General features: G+C 37.7%; 1 protein-coding gene across 16 annotated transcripts in view; it reads left to right on the forward strand.

The window, feature by feature from the left end:
• ptprsa (protein tyrosine phosphatase receptor type Sa) overlaps nt 1-18,865 on the forward strand; it is a 254,745-nt gene that overhangs the window by 165,029 nt on the left and 70,851 nt on the right. For 12 of the 16 annotated variants that reach the window (XM_028028092.1, XM_028028091.1, XM_028028093.1 and 9 more), the window contains 6 exons: nt 6,466-6,576; nt 9,329-9,340; nt 16,636-16,905; nt 17,079-17,660; nt 17,834-17,970; nt 18,073-18,217. In XM_028028092.1, the coding sequence (XP_027883893.1) occupies nt 6,466-6,576; nt 9,329-9,340; nt 16,636-16,905; nt 17,079-17,660; nt 17,834-17,970; nt 18,073-18,217 (1,257 nt within the window). The remainder of the gene's footprint in view (nt 1-6,465; nt 6,577-9,328; nt 9,341-16,635; nt 16,906-17,078; nt 17,661-17,833; nt 17,971-18,072; nt 18,218-18,865) is intronic. The other 4 variants (XM_028028094.1, XM_028028098.1, XM_028028101.1 and 1 more) reach the window with 1 other exon arrangement.

Raw genomic sequence — 18,865 nt, forward strand, 5'->3', positions numbered from 1 at the left:
AAAGAATAATAGCTAATTACAGAGAGGCAAACTTGAAGGCATCTCTTGATGTTTGCGTCGAATTGACAATTGAAGGTAACGGTTGCAAGATTGTGCTATAAAACGGTATATTTTGCCTGGAAAATACATAATATCCCTCTTTTAAATCATGCTATGCTTCTTTATTCAAAATAATTGTGTAAGTACTTTGGTGATCATGCCAGCCTATTCTAATAGCATGTTATTCCTGATTATCATGTGTTTAGAGGGAGGTAAAATCCAGCCCCATTACCAAGTCTCTTTCATATCACTTTCATATAAAAAATAATTTGGATTTCAAAAGTAGAATTTATTTCACTTTGATGTGGAACCATGCAGGTGCTGGCCTTGAAGTGGGAGACAGGTGTAAAAGGCAGCTTAACTTCCTACCTGCGTCATTACTGATTCCATAGAAGCATTAAAAACCAACAGATGGGCTCTGACAACAATGGCATCACACGTGGAGCCCCATGCTGCCGCGGTCGCAGCGTAGTGACCTTGTGGTGGTGACAGACCATTGCCGGAGTGACAGCGAGGGCGCGGACGTAGGAACGAGACAGAGGGAGTATAGCAAGTTCAGACGCGGCTGCCATGTAGTGACACTGGCTGTCTTCAGTCATGCAGCTATTAAAACCAAGAATATGCAGCTGAATTTTGCTGCTTCTGAGATGTTGTCATTCATAGTAGCCAAATTTGTTTGACTCATGTGCAGCACTGTTACTTTGTATGAATTTTATTTGAAGTAGCTTTCTTACAAAATGTGAAGTCTACCACCTAGGTAACATTTGTGTAGCCAAGCTGCAATTATTAAACATAAAGCGTATGTATCTTTTTAAATGTTTTCCCCCTCTTCATATCAGAAAACTAAAGCTTTCAATATATTTTTTAAGTATGCCACAGTTGTCTCTGCACTTAAGTGGGTATAATTCATGTACTGCAAAGGTTATTATCTTTATGTGTCCACCGATTCAGTAAGCTGCTAATTTGGAGCTCTAATTGGACTATAGTAGAGTATTAGTGAGCAGTGTTTGGATGAGGAGAAATGAGGGACTAATGGGAGCTGCGAAACTGCAAAAGCAAAGTAAAATTATGAAGAGAGCAGTGTGCCACCAGCAGGTCTGAGCGGGATGCAGAAGGAGCAAGAGGGAGGGAAAGAAAGACTAAGGGTTGGCCAGCCATTTTGTAGATCGCCTAAACAAATCAATCAAGGTCCGCTGGAGCACACTAATTGAATTACACAAATGGGACTGAGGGCAGGGGACTAGGAGTTGAGAGGGATGCACACATGTGGGGTGGGCAGTTCACAGCTTCAGGCACTTTTGGAAATTAATCATCCATGTTGACCCCTCCTCACTTTTCTTTTACTCTCATTTGTGTCATTCTGTGTTTATGTGCTTTTCTGTCATTTCAACTCTTCCCTCCATCACCTTTCACTGTTATTCTCTTTCTGTTTCTCTCTTGTCATTTTTTTGTTGTCAAGCAGGTTATTTTATTTTATTTTTTACAAAAGAGATATAAACCTTTAGAAACATGTTAAAACAGGGTCTTCCTGCCAGAATGTTTAAAAGCAAGAAAACATTCCCTAAGGACAAAGTCATCCATGCTGACCCCTGGCCAACATTTTAAATAAAATAAGTCTGAAAATAATTTTCTAAATAAATGTTGGGCCGTGTCTAGACAGTTCCCTTGGCACCTCACTGCTCATCAGATCAAGCTGCGCAGTGTTGTTAAATAGGGCAGCTGCCATGGCTGGGACAACTGTTATAGACTCTGTGCCTATTACAGCCTTTTTCATTGAATGGATGAAGACAGTGAACATGCTGCGAGACAGCCATGAGTGGGTAGCAGTGGAGGATGAAAGATGTAAGTGTTTGGTGATTATTCTGACTGAATTGAAGAGGAACTTGTCCAGATGGAAGATGAGGTTATCATTTTCAGGAAGTATTTGTATGACTTGTAGCCTGTTTATTTTGGATATTTTTTTAAATTACAGTACATTAGTAAATGAAAAAAATAAGTTTCAGCGTTTTCTAGTCTGACCTTGAATATAACTCGGCTGTTTTTTTTTCCTTTTCATCAGTGCAGGGAGTAAATGGACATTATCACATCAATTCCCACTATTACTTTCCATCAGCAGTCATGTCTATTTTATTTTAGCTTTGAGTATCATTGCAGACAAAATGCCTCACACGATATTTGTTAAATTTAATTATAAAGTTCCTTTCAAAAGTATTCACACGCCTTGAAGTTTTCCATCTTTTGATGTTACAACTTCAACTCCATGCAGAAAGAACCCAGGCCGGGACTTGAACCCAGGCAAAAGTGCAGCCCTAACATATCACCCTATATATTTTACTGTGGTTACAGGGTTTGATACAAACTTCTAAAGTGGCTCAGAGACATAATATTGCTGTCAATGTCAACCCCTCCAAGTTGATCGCAAAAAATAAGGAATTTAATCTGAGAGGGAGTGTGGACTGTGAAATATCATAAATGCTCGCCATAAATTTCATATTTGTATTTTTTAAAATATTGAAAACCATGTCCTTCCATTTTACAAGTCTACACTACTTGTGTTGAATTATTATTTGTAATCTGCAAAAGGTTTTGTTGTTTCATGTCAAAAACTCAAGGTGTATACTTTTTTTGCTTAAAATGCAAAAATATTTGTATTTATAAATAGAGATCTATAATTGAAATTTTAATTATCGAAGTAAATCAAAGTTATCGAACTATGTATTTACATTTTCTCCTGGAATTTTATTCATATTCTGAGTTTTTTCTTTCTTTCTCTACAGTTGAAGTCAGAATCGAATGATGTCATACAACAACTAGAATTGTTATTCAAAACATGTTTTTTCCAAGCAAACTATCTATACCAGCTGTTTTTGTAATTGCTCCTAAAATGAAGCAAGCCCAAATTGTTTGCAGCAGTTACGACCATTGATGTTTATGATAAGACTTAAAAGCAGTAGGGAAAAAAGGGGCCAGCATCTTATCAAGCTTCTTGGTGGACTCGCTTAATAAGCACAGTAACAGCCATTTTATGGGGGGGGGGGGACGTTTGCCACCAAGCATGTCTTTATCTGTAAACCCTCATGGTGCGAGCAGATTCAGTGCGTGGCTTTATTTATTGCATTCATAGAAGATAATTTTTGCTATTTACTTCATTCCTTATGCTTCCATCTTTTCTTGATAAAAGAAGAAAAGAAGAAAAATGCCCCTGGCCACATGCGCTCTGGTTAGCCACGGGCTGGCAGAGGATGCAGAGTGCAATTATGCAAAACACACAGAGTGCAGTCACTTAAAGAGAGACAGACAAAAGGAAATGATAGTAAAAAAAAACAAACCCTGGTGTTCCTGGAGCTTCAGAATATGAAGGGAGGTTTCATTCTGCTTCTTAGAAGTCAGTAGGTATTGAATACAGTTTAACTTGGTATTTTGGTTTAATTGCAAAATGTAATATTTGCATTTGAGTGATCAAAATTAGTCAATGTTACTTTTGGAGTACAGAACAATATCAGACAACGTGTTAATGTGGCAGAAATGTAGACTCACCAGTCACTTTTACATGTTTGCAATTGGTTATGGACACAAATTGTGATAGACTGCAGTGAGTCACTGTCATAGCAAATGGCAGTGACTCAGTGCAATTAGATATCTAGATGTGCCATCATCTACACCACATTGAGAATTTTTTTCACAGCTAGTTTTCAGGTTTATAGAGAATGGTCCATAAAAGAGGCAAAATTCTGTAACCTTATCAACTGGTTGACCAAAAGTGCAACCGATGTCAGATGAGAATGGGCAGACATGTTTACGTGAAACCTGGCTGTTTGAACCATTAGTTCCCACCTGAATATCACTGAAAGGCTGCTGTCTACCAAAGTATTGTTACTAACTGCTTTCCACCTTTATGATCAAGTCAAAATTGGCCTAATATCTGAGAAATCCAAGCAAGAGGCAAGTGTGTTGTGTATAGCATAAAAAACTAACGGGCATTCACTACTAAGAACACACACACACACACTCATATATATATATATATATATACATATATATATATATATATATATATATATATATATATATATAAAGAGAATCTTCATGCGTTCTTCAAATCCATATTTTGAAATATCACCTAAAATCGGTACAAAACCCAGTAAGAACTTGGAAGCACAGATTGTACCACCTGCTGTGAAATCCTCCTTTCACAGAAGTCTGAGTGCAAATAAAACTGCCAAGGTATTCTCAAAGACATAGTTCTTTCTCTTTTTTGCGGCTAATTTACTTATTAGCTGTTGGCTGTTGTATTTTACTAGGTTGTTTTGTGATTTTTTATTTTTTACCGTTATATGTCACTTTTATTTGCATTTTTCTTTTAAGCAGCCACATCATTATCAGCCAGCTGAAGTTTAACAAAAATGGTATACATAGAGCTGTGCTTTTTGATTTAACAAAGGTGAGTTCAGACAAAATATTTAGAATTCAGCTGAAGGAAGCCTGTCTGACAAGCCGCTGGCAGAGGTTTCTGGATCTGTCCACCTGGAGTTGAACTTCATACATTTCTTACTTTGTTGTCTCAGCTCCTGAGCACATTCCAATCCACCTGCCACCACACTGGCATTTGCTGTTCCAAGTGCACATCAAACAGATCAAAATCAGATGCTCATATAAAGCCAGAGCAAAAAAAAAAAAAAAACTGTACCACCTGCACTCTGCAGGCAGATTTCTTTTTTCATTTGGTTCTTGAGGTACATGCCAGGAACAGAGGCCTCTGAGTGATGAGGTGATCTGAGCAGTAAAGCAAAATGAAGAGAAAGTAAAAGAAAACCTAAAAATGAAACGCTATCGATTGCTGTACCTTCAGGTCTGTTCTCTGTATAAATTGGTAAATATATTTGCTCATGCCTTAAGGTCTAAAATACTCTTTTCTCTATTAGCCGGCGAACGGACTGAAAGCGTGACTAATCTTTATAATTAACCAGGATCGATTGTCTAATTTGTGGATGAGGTGAAACGTGTTATTTGAACACTGTTTCAGAGTGGTGGCCTTGTACAACATTGTGTTTACTTGCAGATGTGATGGAGAGCATTATAGTATATTATAAAGCTTTCGGGGCAGCTGCTGGCATATTGATGCTTCTTGGCTAAACGTTAACGAGCGATGGTGGTGTTGTGTTTGTCAGAGAGTCCCAGACTACAATCTGTCTGCTGAGCCAGCCAGAGGCCCTAATGATATCATCAGGAAGTGCCGTCAACAACACTCTACAGAGGACGGATCCTGGTGTTGTACCTCCCTCTTTTGTTCCCTGCTACCTTTTCCCCATGTTGCAGCCGAGTGCTGAGGTTGTCTTGCCTTGCACACATGCAGCTAACTCCAACCAAAACATAAAAAATTTAATTGTATTAAAGAATAATTCATATCTTTTGAGATAAAACATAAACAATGACCAAATGAGTAAAGAGTAAACTGAGTAGTAGTCTGCCTCTCAAATGCACTCGTACTCCTTGAGCTTTTCAAAATTTTGCCATATGTGACTGGCCATGACAAAACTAGGAACAAGTCTCCTCGGAGGCGTTTTGAGTTGGTAAGTTAGTCAGAGTTGTTTGTATGATGGATGGAGCTAAAATTTGGCTAATCCTAGAAGAAATGTTAAGGACTGCAAAAGATTAGAGACTAGGACTGAAGGTCATGTTCCTGCAAGACGAGCCTAAACCTAAAGCCAGAGTCACAACAGAATAATTGGATCAAATGATGATCAAATGTAGTTTTAGAATAACTCAGTGAAAGTCTGGACCTAAATTCAACTCAATATGTGTAGCAAAATGTGAAATCCAAAAACAACAAAAAGCTATTTATTCATTTGAACTGAACTTATTTTCAAAAGAGAGGGAAAGTGGGAAAACATTTGACTCATTAAATTTGCAAAGAGGAACGAGACATAACCTGAAAAACTTTTAGCAAAAAAAAAAAAAACTGGCAAAGTGTGGCATAGATCTGTATTAAGCCCCCTTGGGTCATTACTTAAAATTATAATTTAAGATAAAGTAATTTCTTCTGCAGTTTAATTACTTAGCTTACAAGGTAACCTTCACACTTGTCTTCTTTACATTTCATCACTTTTTTTTTTACTTTGTAGCTCCTTTTTACGAAAGATTTAAACATTGCTGCATTGCTGACTGATTCAGTTCACGTTTTGATTTATTTAGCTTTTTGTCGACAAGTGACTGAGGCTGGAATGCAGTCGAGTTAGTCATGCTAGCCTGTGTCAGCGTTGCTGCAGAGAGACTGTATTTGAAATGTCCATGTGAAATTTGAGTGATTCCCAGAGGTTTGATTTGTTTGTCAGATAGACTAATCAAATATTTTCTGCTTTCTTTCTCTCTTTTCTCCATGTTTCTCCCCTTCCCATCTTTTCTTTGTCGAATGTTGTCTGTCCCCAGGTGCCCTGCAGATCGAGAACAGTGAGGAGTTGGACCAGGGGAAGTACGAGTGCGTGGCGTCTAATGAGGAAGGCGTACGCTACTCGTCCCCCGCTAATCTTTATGTGCGAGGTAGGGAGCAATCAGACTGCTGAGCCAGGCAAAAAAACGTAACAAAAAATAAATAAATAAAATCTACTTTGTCTAAATAAAATGTCTTCACAGTACAGCTCATCTTTAATTGGTATTCTTGAGCGTAAAATACTATAATTGCTTCCATTAAACTCCGTTTTAATCTAGAAGTGTATGCACAAGATGTTTTGCAAAATTAATATCAAAGGAATTTAAATCTTCTACCATTTATATCAATGCCTTCCCATAATTGTTTTAATGCACTGAAACTTCCGAATGTAAATCTATAATTGACCAACTAATGTTCTTCTCTGTTATGATGCTCCATTTTGTCTTTCAATGCCCTCCAATACTCACTCGGAAGGAAATGTATAGCCCAACAAGCCGTATGTCTTCACATTATCAGTTGCCAAAGACCTTTGACCTGTTAACTGTGTGCCCAATCAAATGTTTCCCCACTACGTCTCAAGTTGAAGCCTTAAAACATACTGAAAATATATATATATTTTTTTGGTTTTGTTTGTTTTGTTTTTGTTATTTGATGAGTGTTTTACAGGTATTGGAGCACAACGGTAAGTGCTGATTTTGATTGATTGGCTAGGTAATGTTGCCCACCAATCAAAATCATTCACCCCTTCTTGCCTTTTCCAGTTTTGGGGGAGGAAAACAAAAGTATTTGTGTTATAACAAAGTGAAAAAGCACTGTATTTTACACACAGTTCATTTGACAGACTGACCATAAATTTTACACTTCCTGTATTTTTTCCTCATGCTACACTGGAGCATAAACTTATAGGGTTTCCCAGTTTTTACTTTTGTGTACTATCTTTAAAGGCCTTTACAGTCTGTACTTATTTTGATTGGGATGTTCCTGCAAAATGAAGATATAAATACATAAAAAAAAAACAATAATTCAGAGGGAACAGTTTCATAGGAAACAGACTATAAAGACAAAAGCCTATCCTCAACCACTAATGCTAAATGACAATGAATCCCTGTTGAGGGAGCTTTAATAAATTGAAGCAGATGCATTTTCGGCATGTATTATTTATATTGCGCATATTAAATAAAGATGCCCCGGTATCTACTCAGTTTGTTCCCTCTGCTGTGTACCAAATAACTTTGTTCCCAATAAATAATTCACTACTCCAACATTATAAAATGGGTCGGGGAGCTGCTTTTTCATTATTATTGCTATCATCAGACTCAGTGAAATAGAAGCGTGGAGAGGAGAAATTCTACTACAGGGCGCTGAAGGTAAAAAGAAAATGGTTGTTCCAAACTGTCAGCATTCATCTAGCCGAGGCACGAGCTGGTACAAATGTGATTCAGCAAGCAATGTCAATTAGCTATCTGCAGTGGTGGTCCTTGCATGATCATCGCTCTGGGCGAGCCCCTCCCGCAACATATTATTTTAGGTGAGCAAAGAGAATTATGCTATCTTTTTGAGAACACAAAAGACACTCCCCTTCTCTCTTTTTGTTGTCATAAAATTTAAATTATTGTAAAGCATCTGTCATTAGATTTCCTTAAAATAAACATTAGTAAAGCAGCCCTTAAATTAAACAACAAATAAAAATCTCAAATAGAGTTCCAACAAATCATCATTTGTGAGCCTCTTTCTGTTGAGATATTTTCTACATCTTCCTTGATTGGCCACCATAATAAGCAACAGAAAACCAGTTCAGGCCCCCCATTGACCGTATAGTGCCCTGGTGGTAAACCCCATGTCAAAGCCATTCCCGCCCACTAGCTAGTCGTCTTATTTTTTACCCAAATGCTCTCAACAGAAATCATTAATATCTATGTAAAGAATGATTTTCAACATTTTGCAACTATTTTACATTAAATCATACATGCATTCCTCGAAATAACTTCCAAAAACACATCCAATATTATCACAAACACTTTCTCCATGAGCATGCTTTTACAAAAGTACTTCAGATTCATAATTACTCCAGTGCATTCACACTATGTAACACACCTGTTATGCTGTGATGGTGTCAGCCTTTGTTTGTTTTCAGTTAACTTTTGTCGATCAATTCTGATACTTGATGTTGACTATGTTTTGTTCACGAAGCAAAATGCACTTGAGATTAGCAGCTGTGTGGAAGGATAATTGTAAGGACGAGAGAGAAACCCTGAAAATGAGGCATGTGGGTACTAAAGCAAATGGGACTCCTTCCCAAACATCAACCATAATGACAGTGTTTGCTGATTGGCTTCTTAGAATAATATTTTTCTTACCAGCCTTGAACTGCAGCTGCTAATTTCCCCCCGAATTGTCTTTTTTTAAATTTATTTGTTCTTTTCAATCTCTCATTTGTTTTTGTTTTCTTTATTTTCTCTTTATTTCATTTCCTTCTCTTACTAAATAAAATGTGGCCACCCCCATGAGCCTCTCATTGTGGCCATAAGAAGCTTGTGAAATTTTGAATTATGAGTATGGTACGCTTGAATTGACTCCAGTGGCGCCCCAATCCTTTTTCCTTAGCAGGCAGCAGAGCGACCACTGGGGTGAATCTGTTTGTTTTGGTTCAAAGTTTATTTAAAGGGGAGGGCAGGCAAGTGTACTTTGAAGACGGGTGTCACTGATGACAGGGACAGTGTTAAGGGGAATAAAAGAAGGAAAGGGACATGTAGCTGCAGCTAAACACCTTGAGGTGGCTTTTTTTACTCTCTCTGTGTTTCCCCTATTTTTCTCTTCTCCTCATGTCATTGTGTTCTGCATCAACCCCTTTACATCCCTCAGAGCTTCGAGAAGGTTGGTGTGTTTTTTCTTTTTTACTTTTTTAACCCACATTTGAAAAGAAAAATCAACATGTTTGACAAATTTTAGCTGTTTACCTTTTGCAGATCTCGATTATATACTAATCTGAAAAAAAAACAACAACATACAGTTAATCCAAACTGCTAAATAATTTTAAAAGACCATATTTTTTTTATTTCCAAATAAAAGATGAAATCAAACCCCGATTAGCTCGGGTCTTGTTTATTTAATTTTATGTTTGCATTGTGGGGCCTTTTCACGTTTTGCATCCTTTGGTATTGCTTCTGCACCTAAAAGCTTTACTTGCATGTGTTGTTATGGAAACCCAGCACATGAAAATAGCAGCACCTGTTGCATGATGGGAGAATGTAACTGCGCTTGCATGCCTGTGCAAAAACCCCTTTGGCCCCAATGTTTTTTTTCTTCTTCTTCTTTTTGCATTATCTTTGTTTTGTTTTGTTTTTTCCTGTCTTTCTTGGGTTTTCTACAAATAATTTTTGTTCCTGACAACCCTATTTTTAGCTTTTGTTTTTGTTAATTTTTGAGTTGTGATGACAATGTTGTGTGTGTGTTTTCTGTTTTGTTTCTGTTTTGTTTTTGTTTTTTTTGTTTACTATGTCATTTTTTGTGGTTCATTAGTTTGTAAAAAATGTTGTTCCTTTTCCAACCTGATATTGCTCGGCTTCTTGATACTCGGAGTGCAACTGCAAATGCCGAATGAAATTATAAATGTGTATACAGCCAGTGTTCCTGTCATCTGCTTTGGAGTGATCCATTACCAAAAAGATTAGACCTGATTGGGCCTGATTGGGTTCCATGTTGATTTTAGGGAGCCATTAAAAGATGCCATTTGCAATATTGTGCAAATCAATAACAATACAATGACCTCAGCATTGCATTTAGTGCTGCCAAACAAGCGAGTAAAGATGCATATGTACGTATTTATATTTTTTAGTTGATGTGATTCGTTTCTGTTGATTGATTGGCAGCTGTCTTTCTCATAGTTAGGACAAACAATTACACTTTAATCAGTTATATTGTCATTTGTAGGATTTTTTTAAAGTTCATATAAGTAAACAGTATTTTTAACGTGCACACTGTTGTAAATTGATTAGTGAGCCCACAGTGAAACCCACAGTTTAACACTGTGTACTTCAGCCTCTTTTTACAATGTAATCAGATTTTTACTGAACCACCCATCACCTGCTGTAGCGAGTTAACCTATTACATTTTCAACTCAACTTGTCTGAGTATATAATATACCATTTTTGGAAAGGAAAGGAGAGTTTTAGCTATTGATACTTTGTCTTTTTTTTTTTTTTTTACTTTTCTTTGAAAACCAGTTGATGAATCAGGGTAAATCAGCCCTCATTAACACAAGGCAGCTGCTGCATGAAGGCTTACTTTCCATAAATTTGACTGAGGATACCCAAATAAATTATGTAAGATATGCTAGACTGGACTTCAAAGGTATGCTTATATTGAATATTTTCATATGGGATATTTTGAGTGACAAAGTTGCTAATAATAAACAATGACAAACAAAAAGGCTTTGCACTAACTTCGAAAACAATATTTTCAAATAACTTGCTGTCATTTTTGTACCTTTTAACAATTTAAACATGCCTAATATCCAAAACACAGATAAAACGTGTAGCTGACGTTCTCTAAATGTAATTCCATCTTGAATTGTCTTCGCTTATAGACGTCTTATGTTCCCATATGGTTGAATAAATGGAAGCAAACAGGATTTCTCATTTAGTTTGCTGTTGGAGCAGCTGGCTTTTCTTTTATGACTTCTCACTTACTTTTACATTACTTCCGTACCTTTAGTATCAACACCTGTCACTTTTTAAAGAAGCCAACAGTACAATATATTTTTTAACTCAATCTAATTATAGAATTCTAAACCCAGTACAACAAAGAAACACTGATGCAGAAAGACTGTGCTGTTATGCATGTGCATGCTTTCCCTTCTACTATGATATTTGCCTGTTTGTGAATGTGCTTGCATGTCCTGCTCTGCATTCGTATGTAATGTTGGGAAAGAAAGCTAGATTACACCTTATGTTCTCACTGGCCAAAGCAAATTCTAGCCATCTCTATTAGATGTTTGCCTTACATAGCCCAAAAAAATTCTCATTTGCCATAGAAGTGCCTGTATTCACCACACAAAACATATGGCCCATTACCTTCTTCACTAATAAACTCACTAATTCACTTACTAACTAGCTTGGCATGCACTGGAATTATACACGTGGGGGAATGTTCTTGCAGTATAGTTTGGCTGCTTGTCATGTACCTGTAAGACAACAGCAGTAGTTAACACTCTGAAATCCCTTTTTATTATTAGATACCCATGCCATGATTCTTGTTAGTTTCCTTTAAGTAATCATTTCCATTTTGATGAGCCACCCATAGGGAGAGTTTAGCAGTGGTGCAGCAAAGGTATGTTAATACAGGCCAACCCCTGCAGCTTAAATGTAAATGCTGTAGGACTCACCCTGCAAGTGTGACTAAAGGATCTTCATACTGTGCCTGTGTCCTCAGGCAGTAAGAGGGTGTAATCTCAGCTTCAAGGTGACACTAAAGGCTGCACATTATTTTGGCTTCCCCCTTCATTTTGGGGCAACAAAATCTGCCTCACAGAAATAGCCAATAATGTCCACCTTCTGACCTCTGTTTTTCAACACAAATCCCTCCACAACACCTCCCACTTAGTTAGTGCAATACTCTGGCATTCTCTCTCGACTGCTTCTCACCTCGTCCAGTGTATGGCTTTCTGTCTTTCTCTCCACATTGGGGCTTGAAATAAGACTACATATTGTTATCAGACCACATGAAACGTGGATGTTTGTTTTCTTTTTTCTCAATTCCAAATGGGCCGGCTGGGCTCCTGGTCTCTGTGAATGAGGAGCGTGTCCATGCAATTGGGATTCTTTCGTTATTATTTTTTGTTGGAATGGCGGTGCATTTTAATGGTATTAAAGGTGAGGGTTTCATTTGCACATAAATAACAGACTGTATATTGACGTAAAGTTCAGCTGAGCATGTACCCATAACTTTCAGAACTTTTAAAGTATGGTGACTCATTATCATGAGCCATTGAGGAAACGTTACATTTAAAAGTAAATTTTCATTTAAAATCTAATGACGGATAATGATGTGCAAAATATAGTGTGCTCTTAATCAGGGGCTTTATCAAAACACAACAAAAGGTTTTCCAAGATGATTGTTTTGTCTATAGCTTCTAAAAAACATCCTTATGAACACTGTTGCTTCAAGAAATGTGTTTTTTTCACACAAACACACCAAATGAAACCCAAAATATTCTAACAATGACAGCCCTGTACGTGGCACTGTAATGGGCCCAAGAAAATACATCAAAAACAGATAAACTTATATGGTTGAGGTTAGAGGTTGGATTACATTGTTTTGAAAGAAAAATTATATTCTTTTTGCTTATCAAAAAGACACTTAGATATTTGTGTTGTTGGTTTTTTTCTTCACTTTTAACAAACAATATAGCTTTGTGATTCCTAAAATGCCTTTTTTTATTTGTTCTAAAGGCCAAAATATTAAAATGACTTACTTATATAATAGCGGTTTTCACACCATTCTCATTTATACGACACCTTAGTATTCTAGTAAATGCATTGTTTTACATTACTATACAAGTAGACTCTTTCTAGTTCCATTTGTCCTCGTGTTGGGTTTAAAAATTGCATATGACTCTTTTTTTTTTGTTTCTTTGTACCAGATTGTCCTTAAGTAAAATAATAAATAAATAAAAATCTTAAACCGGTTTAAAATTTTAACTTCCTTGTCAGATTCTTTAATTGCTAAAGTTATTAGCTGATTTAGGATGAGTTTCCACATGGTTCTTGACATTATAGTTTCTTAAAGGGGACTAGAAATATCTTCCTGTGGGGAAACCTCATTCACTTAACCATTTCAGCTCCCGGTCCATTGGCTGATCTGAGCCCCAGGGAGAGAAGATCACCCTGAGATAAACTCTGATTTAATGTTTCCCCAAAACACCCATGTTTGTCATGTTTAGTTACCACAGACATTTTGAATTGGAAGATAAATTCCTGAGACAAATAGAATCTTAAAAACATCTAATAGTATTGATGCAAACCTCTCTGTGAACACAGCTGCACTCTGGTACTGCCTATGCTATTCGAATGTAGTTCTATTTGTGGATTTGTTCAATTTTGTTTGTTTCCTTTCATTTGATTTTATTTTGTGAGTCTGTGTGTCTCGAGCAATGCTATAATCGGTCATAAATGGCATGCTTGGATGGGCTTGAGTGACAATTTTTTGGATTGTTTTGGTTCTCTGGTGTTTGCCCAAGTGTATGAGGGTGCACCGTTCTACGTCACTCATGCCATAGCCACACCCATGCATGTCTGTGTGAGGAATGGGCTGCCCTATCACCTTTGTTGGTTAGTTAGGTATGCTTTATCAAATTATAATGCAGAGAATTATTTTTCTCCACCCTTAAGGGGTTGATTTTCTGCCTTTTTTGACAGAAATAATGAAAAAAGAAATATCTCAACCAAATACATAGTTTTGATAGCACCTTTTTTTTTTGGAAAACAATATTTTTGGGGATTTGCAAGTGTCCATTTTTCTTGGTACATTTTTACTGCATGTAATTTTTCATAGCACAAACCAGCCTTTTTCAAAGGCCAGCTATGAACTTTTTGCCCTCAAGGTCAGGTCATGTTACGCCCAGAGTAACAAAGTAATTGACATTAGCAGTGGATAGAACAGAGAATGCATACAGAGTAGATTAGAGACATATCAAAACCCCAACACCAGCCATGTTCCCCATTTGAGTGTCCCTCGCTCTGTAACTGAAAGTATCCATCAGTGTTTTATACTGATTTTACATGTACAATTCAGCTAAAAGAAAATCCCTCCGAGTTTGTTTATATAATAATTCTGCCTTAGTTTTTTGTGGATAAATTAGCTGGATAAATTAGCTTTTCCCATGCAACGATCATATGAATCCCATTTGGATCGACACGGTTTGTTTTTAAATCTAATTTTACTTTAAGGACCCCTTTCAGTTTTTCCCGCAATCACTCCCATTGCCCTGTTTTGTCCTTCCTTATGCCCACCTGTCCTAAACATTTAACTTCCACTTGCACACAAAAGCAATGTTTAAGGTGGTGATGAAGGAACATGTACCTGATTCTTGATTTTAAGCCCCAGTGTGTGAGATCTCCAAACCAACTTTGAGCCATGATCTTTTCTTGTTCTTTTTATTTACAATCAGTTACTTATTCTATCCCCCACTTATATCCTCCTTCTCCTTCTCCCCCCCTTTTCTGATAACCCGATCCCTTCCTTTCCCTTGTTGCGTATTGTACAGTATGTCCGCGTGTCAATCCATTTCCCTTTGTCTTGTTCGTTGTTTTGCTGCTTGAGTCTGTTTTTTTTTTATTTCTGCCTTGCGTCTTGTCTCTCTTCCTTTGTTTTCCGCGTCTCTAAAGTCATCTTTCACATATGTTTCATCATGTTGTATTCTGTGTCTTCACTACTTTCCTTCTCTCTTTTGACCTTTGCATCCCAACAAACATTTTGACATTGACTCTAAATATTTTCTTTGTTTTAGTCTGCTGTGTATTTGTAAAATCTTGACTTTCCTACGAAATTGTACACAAATATGTAAAATGGTTGAAGAAAACATTAGGGTAACTGCAAACTCCTCCATGTCACCTAATGTCAAATGCTTGCTGGGATGCCTCTCTCAGTTTCTTTTTTGCAGAATCATGCTCTTTCACTCTATAGCTCTTGCATACTGTACACACGCACATCCATGCCTATGCCAATGCAAAAAGTATATGCATCTATAGACCTACAGATACACACACACACTACACTATACCTGTCACATCTTTCGTCCGAATCTTAGGTTTATTATCCTCACTCTTCAATCCAGTCCCTTTCCATAACTTTAGAGGTTCTACCTGTCTTCCTCTCGTTGCTGGTATTCATTTCTCTTTCCCTCCATCTCTCCTTCCTATTCTCTGAACTTCTACTCACTGTTGATCCAGTTCTGTTTCTTTACTCCTACACTGTGTAGTAGTTAGCTTCCTACCTACAATGGCTACAGCTCTTTTTTCTGTGTACTCCTAGGCACACACCTTGTTCCTTGATACTTATTTTGTGTTACCGGGACTGCGATGTGACAATGTGCCATCATCACATTTTGTCACATTAGCTGAAGAAAAGCAAAGTTTACACAGCAGTAAAACAGGTTACTCCCTGTCCCCCCTTTACCCTTCCTCCACCCCTCCCTCCTCTATTTCTTTCTCTGTCACTCCTTACTGCACTGTTCTCTCTCCTACTCTTTCCTCAAAAGTTATTTCTTCTATCTTGTGCTATCTTTACTCTCCAATCGTCTTTTGTCTGGGCATGCTAGCGACCCTTCAGTTATATTCCTCAATGCATTTTATCTCAAGTTTTATATCTACTTTTGTTATCATTTACTCCTTGATTTACCTCGATCTATTTATGCATGCTGTCTGTGAAACTGATAGCTGCATCTATCAATGGAACCGTGTCAGATCTTAATAAGGCTTTGTCCAGTGGATCTACCCTAAACCACAAAAATCTGATTAAAGTTTCTCATCTTTAAGATGATCTGAAAGTAGAGCAAGGTGTTAAGTGCAAATGTGTGCTAGAATTTGGTTAGACCTTACAGAGATGGTCAATAGTTCAGTAACCCTACACTTCCTGTGCTGTGGGAGAAGCCTGCAATGGCCTACTTCCTGTTTGGCATGTGTGTCTGAGAGGACAGGAAGTTCCAGGTTGCCCGGTCGGGCTTATGTGATAGAATTATCACATGGCCTTTACTATTATATTACTCTTCTACTTTGCGATCAGGTAGTGCTTCAGTTGTCCACGTGTCAGTAGCTCAGCCCCCAAAGATGAGAAACTCGTAATAGATTTTTGTGTCTTTAATTGTGCTGTGATGGGTCAAATATTGGTCATTGGAACCTTGTTGCTATGAATCGTTGCTTAACTGTTAATCTATATTGTTGTTGAAGCATTTCTATTAGTTTAGTTCTTTCCCATTATTTGTTATTTTTTTATGTTTTCAAATGTCTAGTTTTATTTTATTTTTTGTTTGAGTTCACATTTACCCTGTTGAACCTTTTGTGTTTCATGAAAACCTGAGAAGGATCCATTTTCATCTGCCTCTCTTGTTACCTTTCTTTTTGACTCCTTGTCCTCTTTTGTCATCCTTTCTCCTTCCTCATGCCTTCTCGCAGTCCGGCGGGTACCTCCTCGCTTCTCCATTCTTCCAGAAAGTAAAGAAATAATGCCAGGTGGCAGTGTGAACATAACTTGCGTGGCAGTGGGGTCGCCCATGCCTTATGTCAAGTGGATGCTGAATGCTGAGGACTTGACACCAGACGACGAGATGCCAGTTGGCAGAAATGTTCTTGAACTGAGCAGTGTCCGTGAGTCAGCCAACTATACCTGCGTGGCCATGAGCAGCCTTGGCATCATTGAAGCCGTTGCACAAATCACCGTAAAATGTAAGAGATTACTATTTGTGAAGTTCTATGGCATTCATCTAACATTTCGCTTAAAATCTCTTGTGTTGTTAGGTTACTAAAAAAAACTATCTAGATCTTTGTTTTTTTGTTCAGACTTCTTAAGCAATCACAAATTAATATCTTCTCTCTTTTCTTCTGTGTTGCTACAACAGCTCTCCCCAAGCCTCCAGGTACCCCTGTGGTTACCGAAACCACAGCCACTAGTGTGACCATTACGTGGGACTCAGGAAACCCAGATCCAGTGACATACTACATCATACAGTATAGAGCCAGGTCCCCAGACAGCAAGTATGAAACGGTGGATAGCATCACCACTACACGTTACAGCATTGGTGGCCTCTACCCAAACACAGAGTATGAAATACGTGTCTCAGCGGTGAATTCAATTGGACAAGGTCCACCCAGTGAGCCAGTCGAAACTCGGACTGGTGAGCAAGCTCCCGCCAGTCCACCAAGAAACATTAAGGCCCAAATCCTTCCTCAAAATACCATGATGGTGCAGTGGGAGGAACCCGAGGAGCCTAATGGGCAGATCAAGGGATACCGAGTTTACTACACTATGGACGATTCGCAGCCCATGAGCCTCTGGCAGATCCATAATGTCCAGGACAGTCTCATCACCACCATTCAGAGCCTAGTTCCTCAAGGAACATACACAATCAAAGTCCTTGCATTCACATCTGTTGGTGATGGACCTTTTTCAGCCCCAATTCAGGTCAAAGTATTACAGGGTGGTAAGTATATGAATAATTACTAAGAATGTAGTAGTGCTGTTGGAGCTGTTGGGACTAGATTCTCTTAATAAAATGGTTTAGAAGCCAACCTACTGGTCATCATGATTTTATCCTTGCAAATTTTTATTGTCTTGACTCTGAATTGTTGTAATATCCTCTGCTGTTGTGTCTAGTTCCAGGTCAACCATCCAAATTCCAAGTCGGTGCTGTGTCTGACACCAGCATTGAGCTGACCTGGGAACCTGCGTATGAGAAAGAAGGAATTATAAATTATGAACTTCGCTATAAGGAAGGCGATTCAGACACCCAGGTAAGTGTTCTGATTTTCTGTCACTACAAAAGCTCTAAAAGTTTATTTCAACAATTGTTTTTTTTAGTTCACCATTTTAAATTCTTATATTTTGATTGACAGATGACGAAAACATTTGGACCCACAAAATCATATGTTGTGGAAAGTCTCCGTCCCAATACAAAGTACCGCTTCTCTCTGGCGGCCATCTCTAACAAAGGCATTGGGGCGTTCACAAATGAAATTTCTGAGAGGACCTTGCAAGCCAGTATGTAGTCTTTTATTGATATTCTCTCCTGTTTTTGTTTCAGGTTTGCTAACAAAAGAAACTCCTCTTACAAAACTAAACTATGATCTTGTTTTCTTTATGGATCATAACAAAAAGAATTTTCATTTGTTAGTTCTTTTTCCTGCTCTTTTGACTGAAGCTTGCTAGTTTTTCTCTAACGTCAATGGCCTTCTAGCCTCTGAGTTACAGTATGTGTTTAACTTCAAACTTACTGAGGCTACTTATTTGTGGTTTAAAATGTCTGCTGGGAACATATGTATATTTTCATACATTTTACAGATGTATGAAATGTAATTTGACATTTTTTAAAACTCTGTTAGGCTTGTATTATTCTAATGAATGTTTACTTTATGGACTACTGCAGTTGAAGAGACTAAGGGGAAATTTTAAATAGCATTTTGTCCACAGGAATTTTACTCAGAAACAAGGGACTTTTTAGACAGACTTTTTCTCAACACTTTAATTTCAAACGCTCAAACAAGATATTGGTTAACTTTAACCTACAGCTACACCCACACATCCCCCCACCCACACACATATATATGGTGTGGTGGTTTTAGCAAACTCCAAAATAATTGTTTACAAATGTTAAATAAAACATTAGAGGGGATGTGTTGTGTTTTTTGA

This window comes from Xiphophorus couchianus, chromosome 9 (genome assembly GCF_001444195.1).
Source record: "Xiphophorus couchianus chromosome 9, X_couchianus-1.0, whole genome shotgun sequence".
Taxonomy (NCBI): domain Eukaryota; kingdom Metazoa; phylum Chordata; class Actinopteri; order Cyprinodontiformes; family Poeciliidae; genus Xiphophorus; species Xiphophorus couchianus.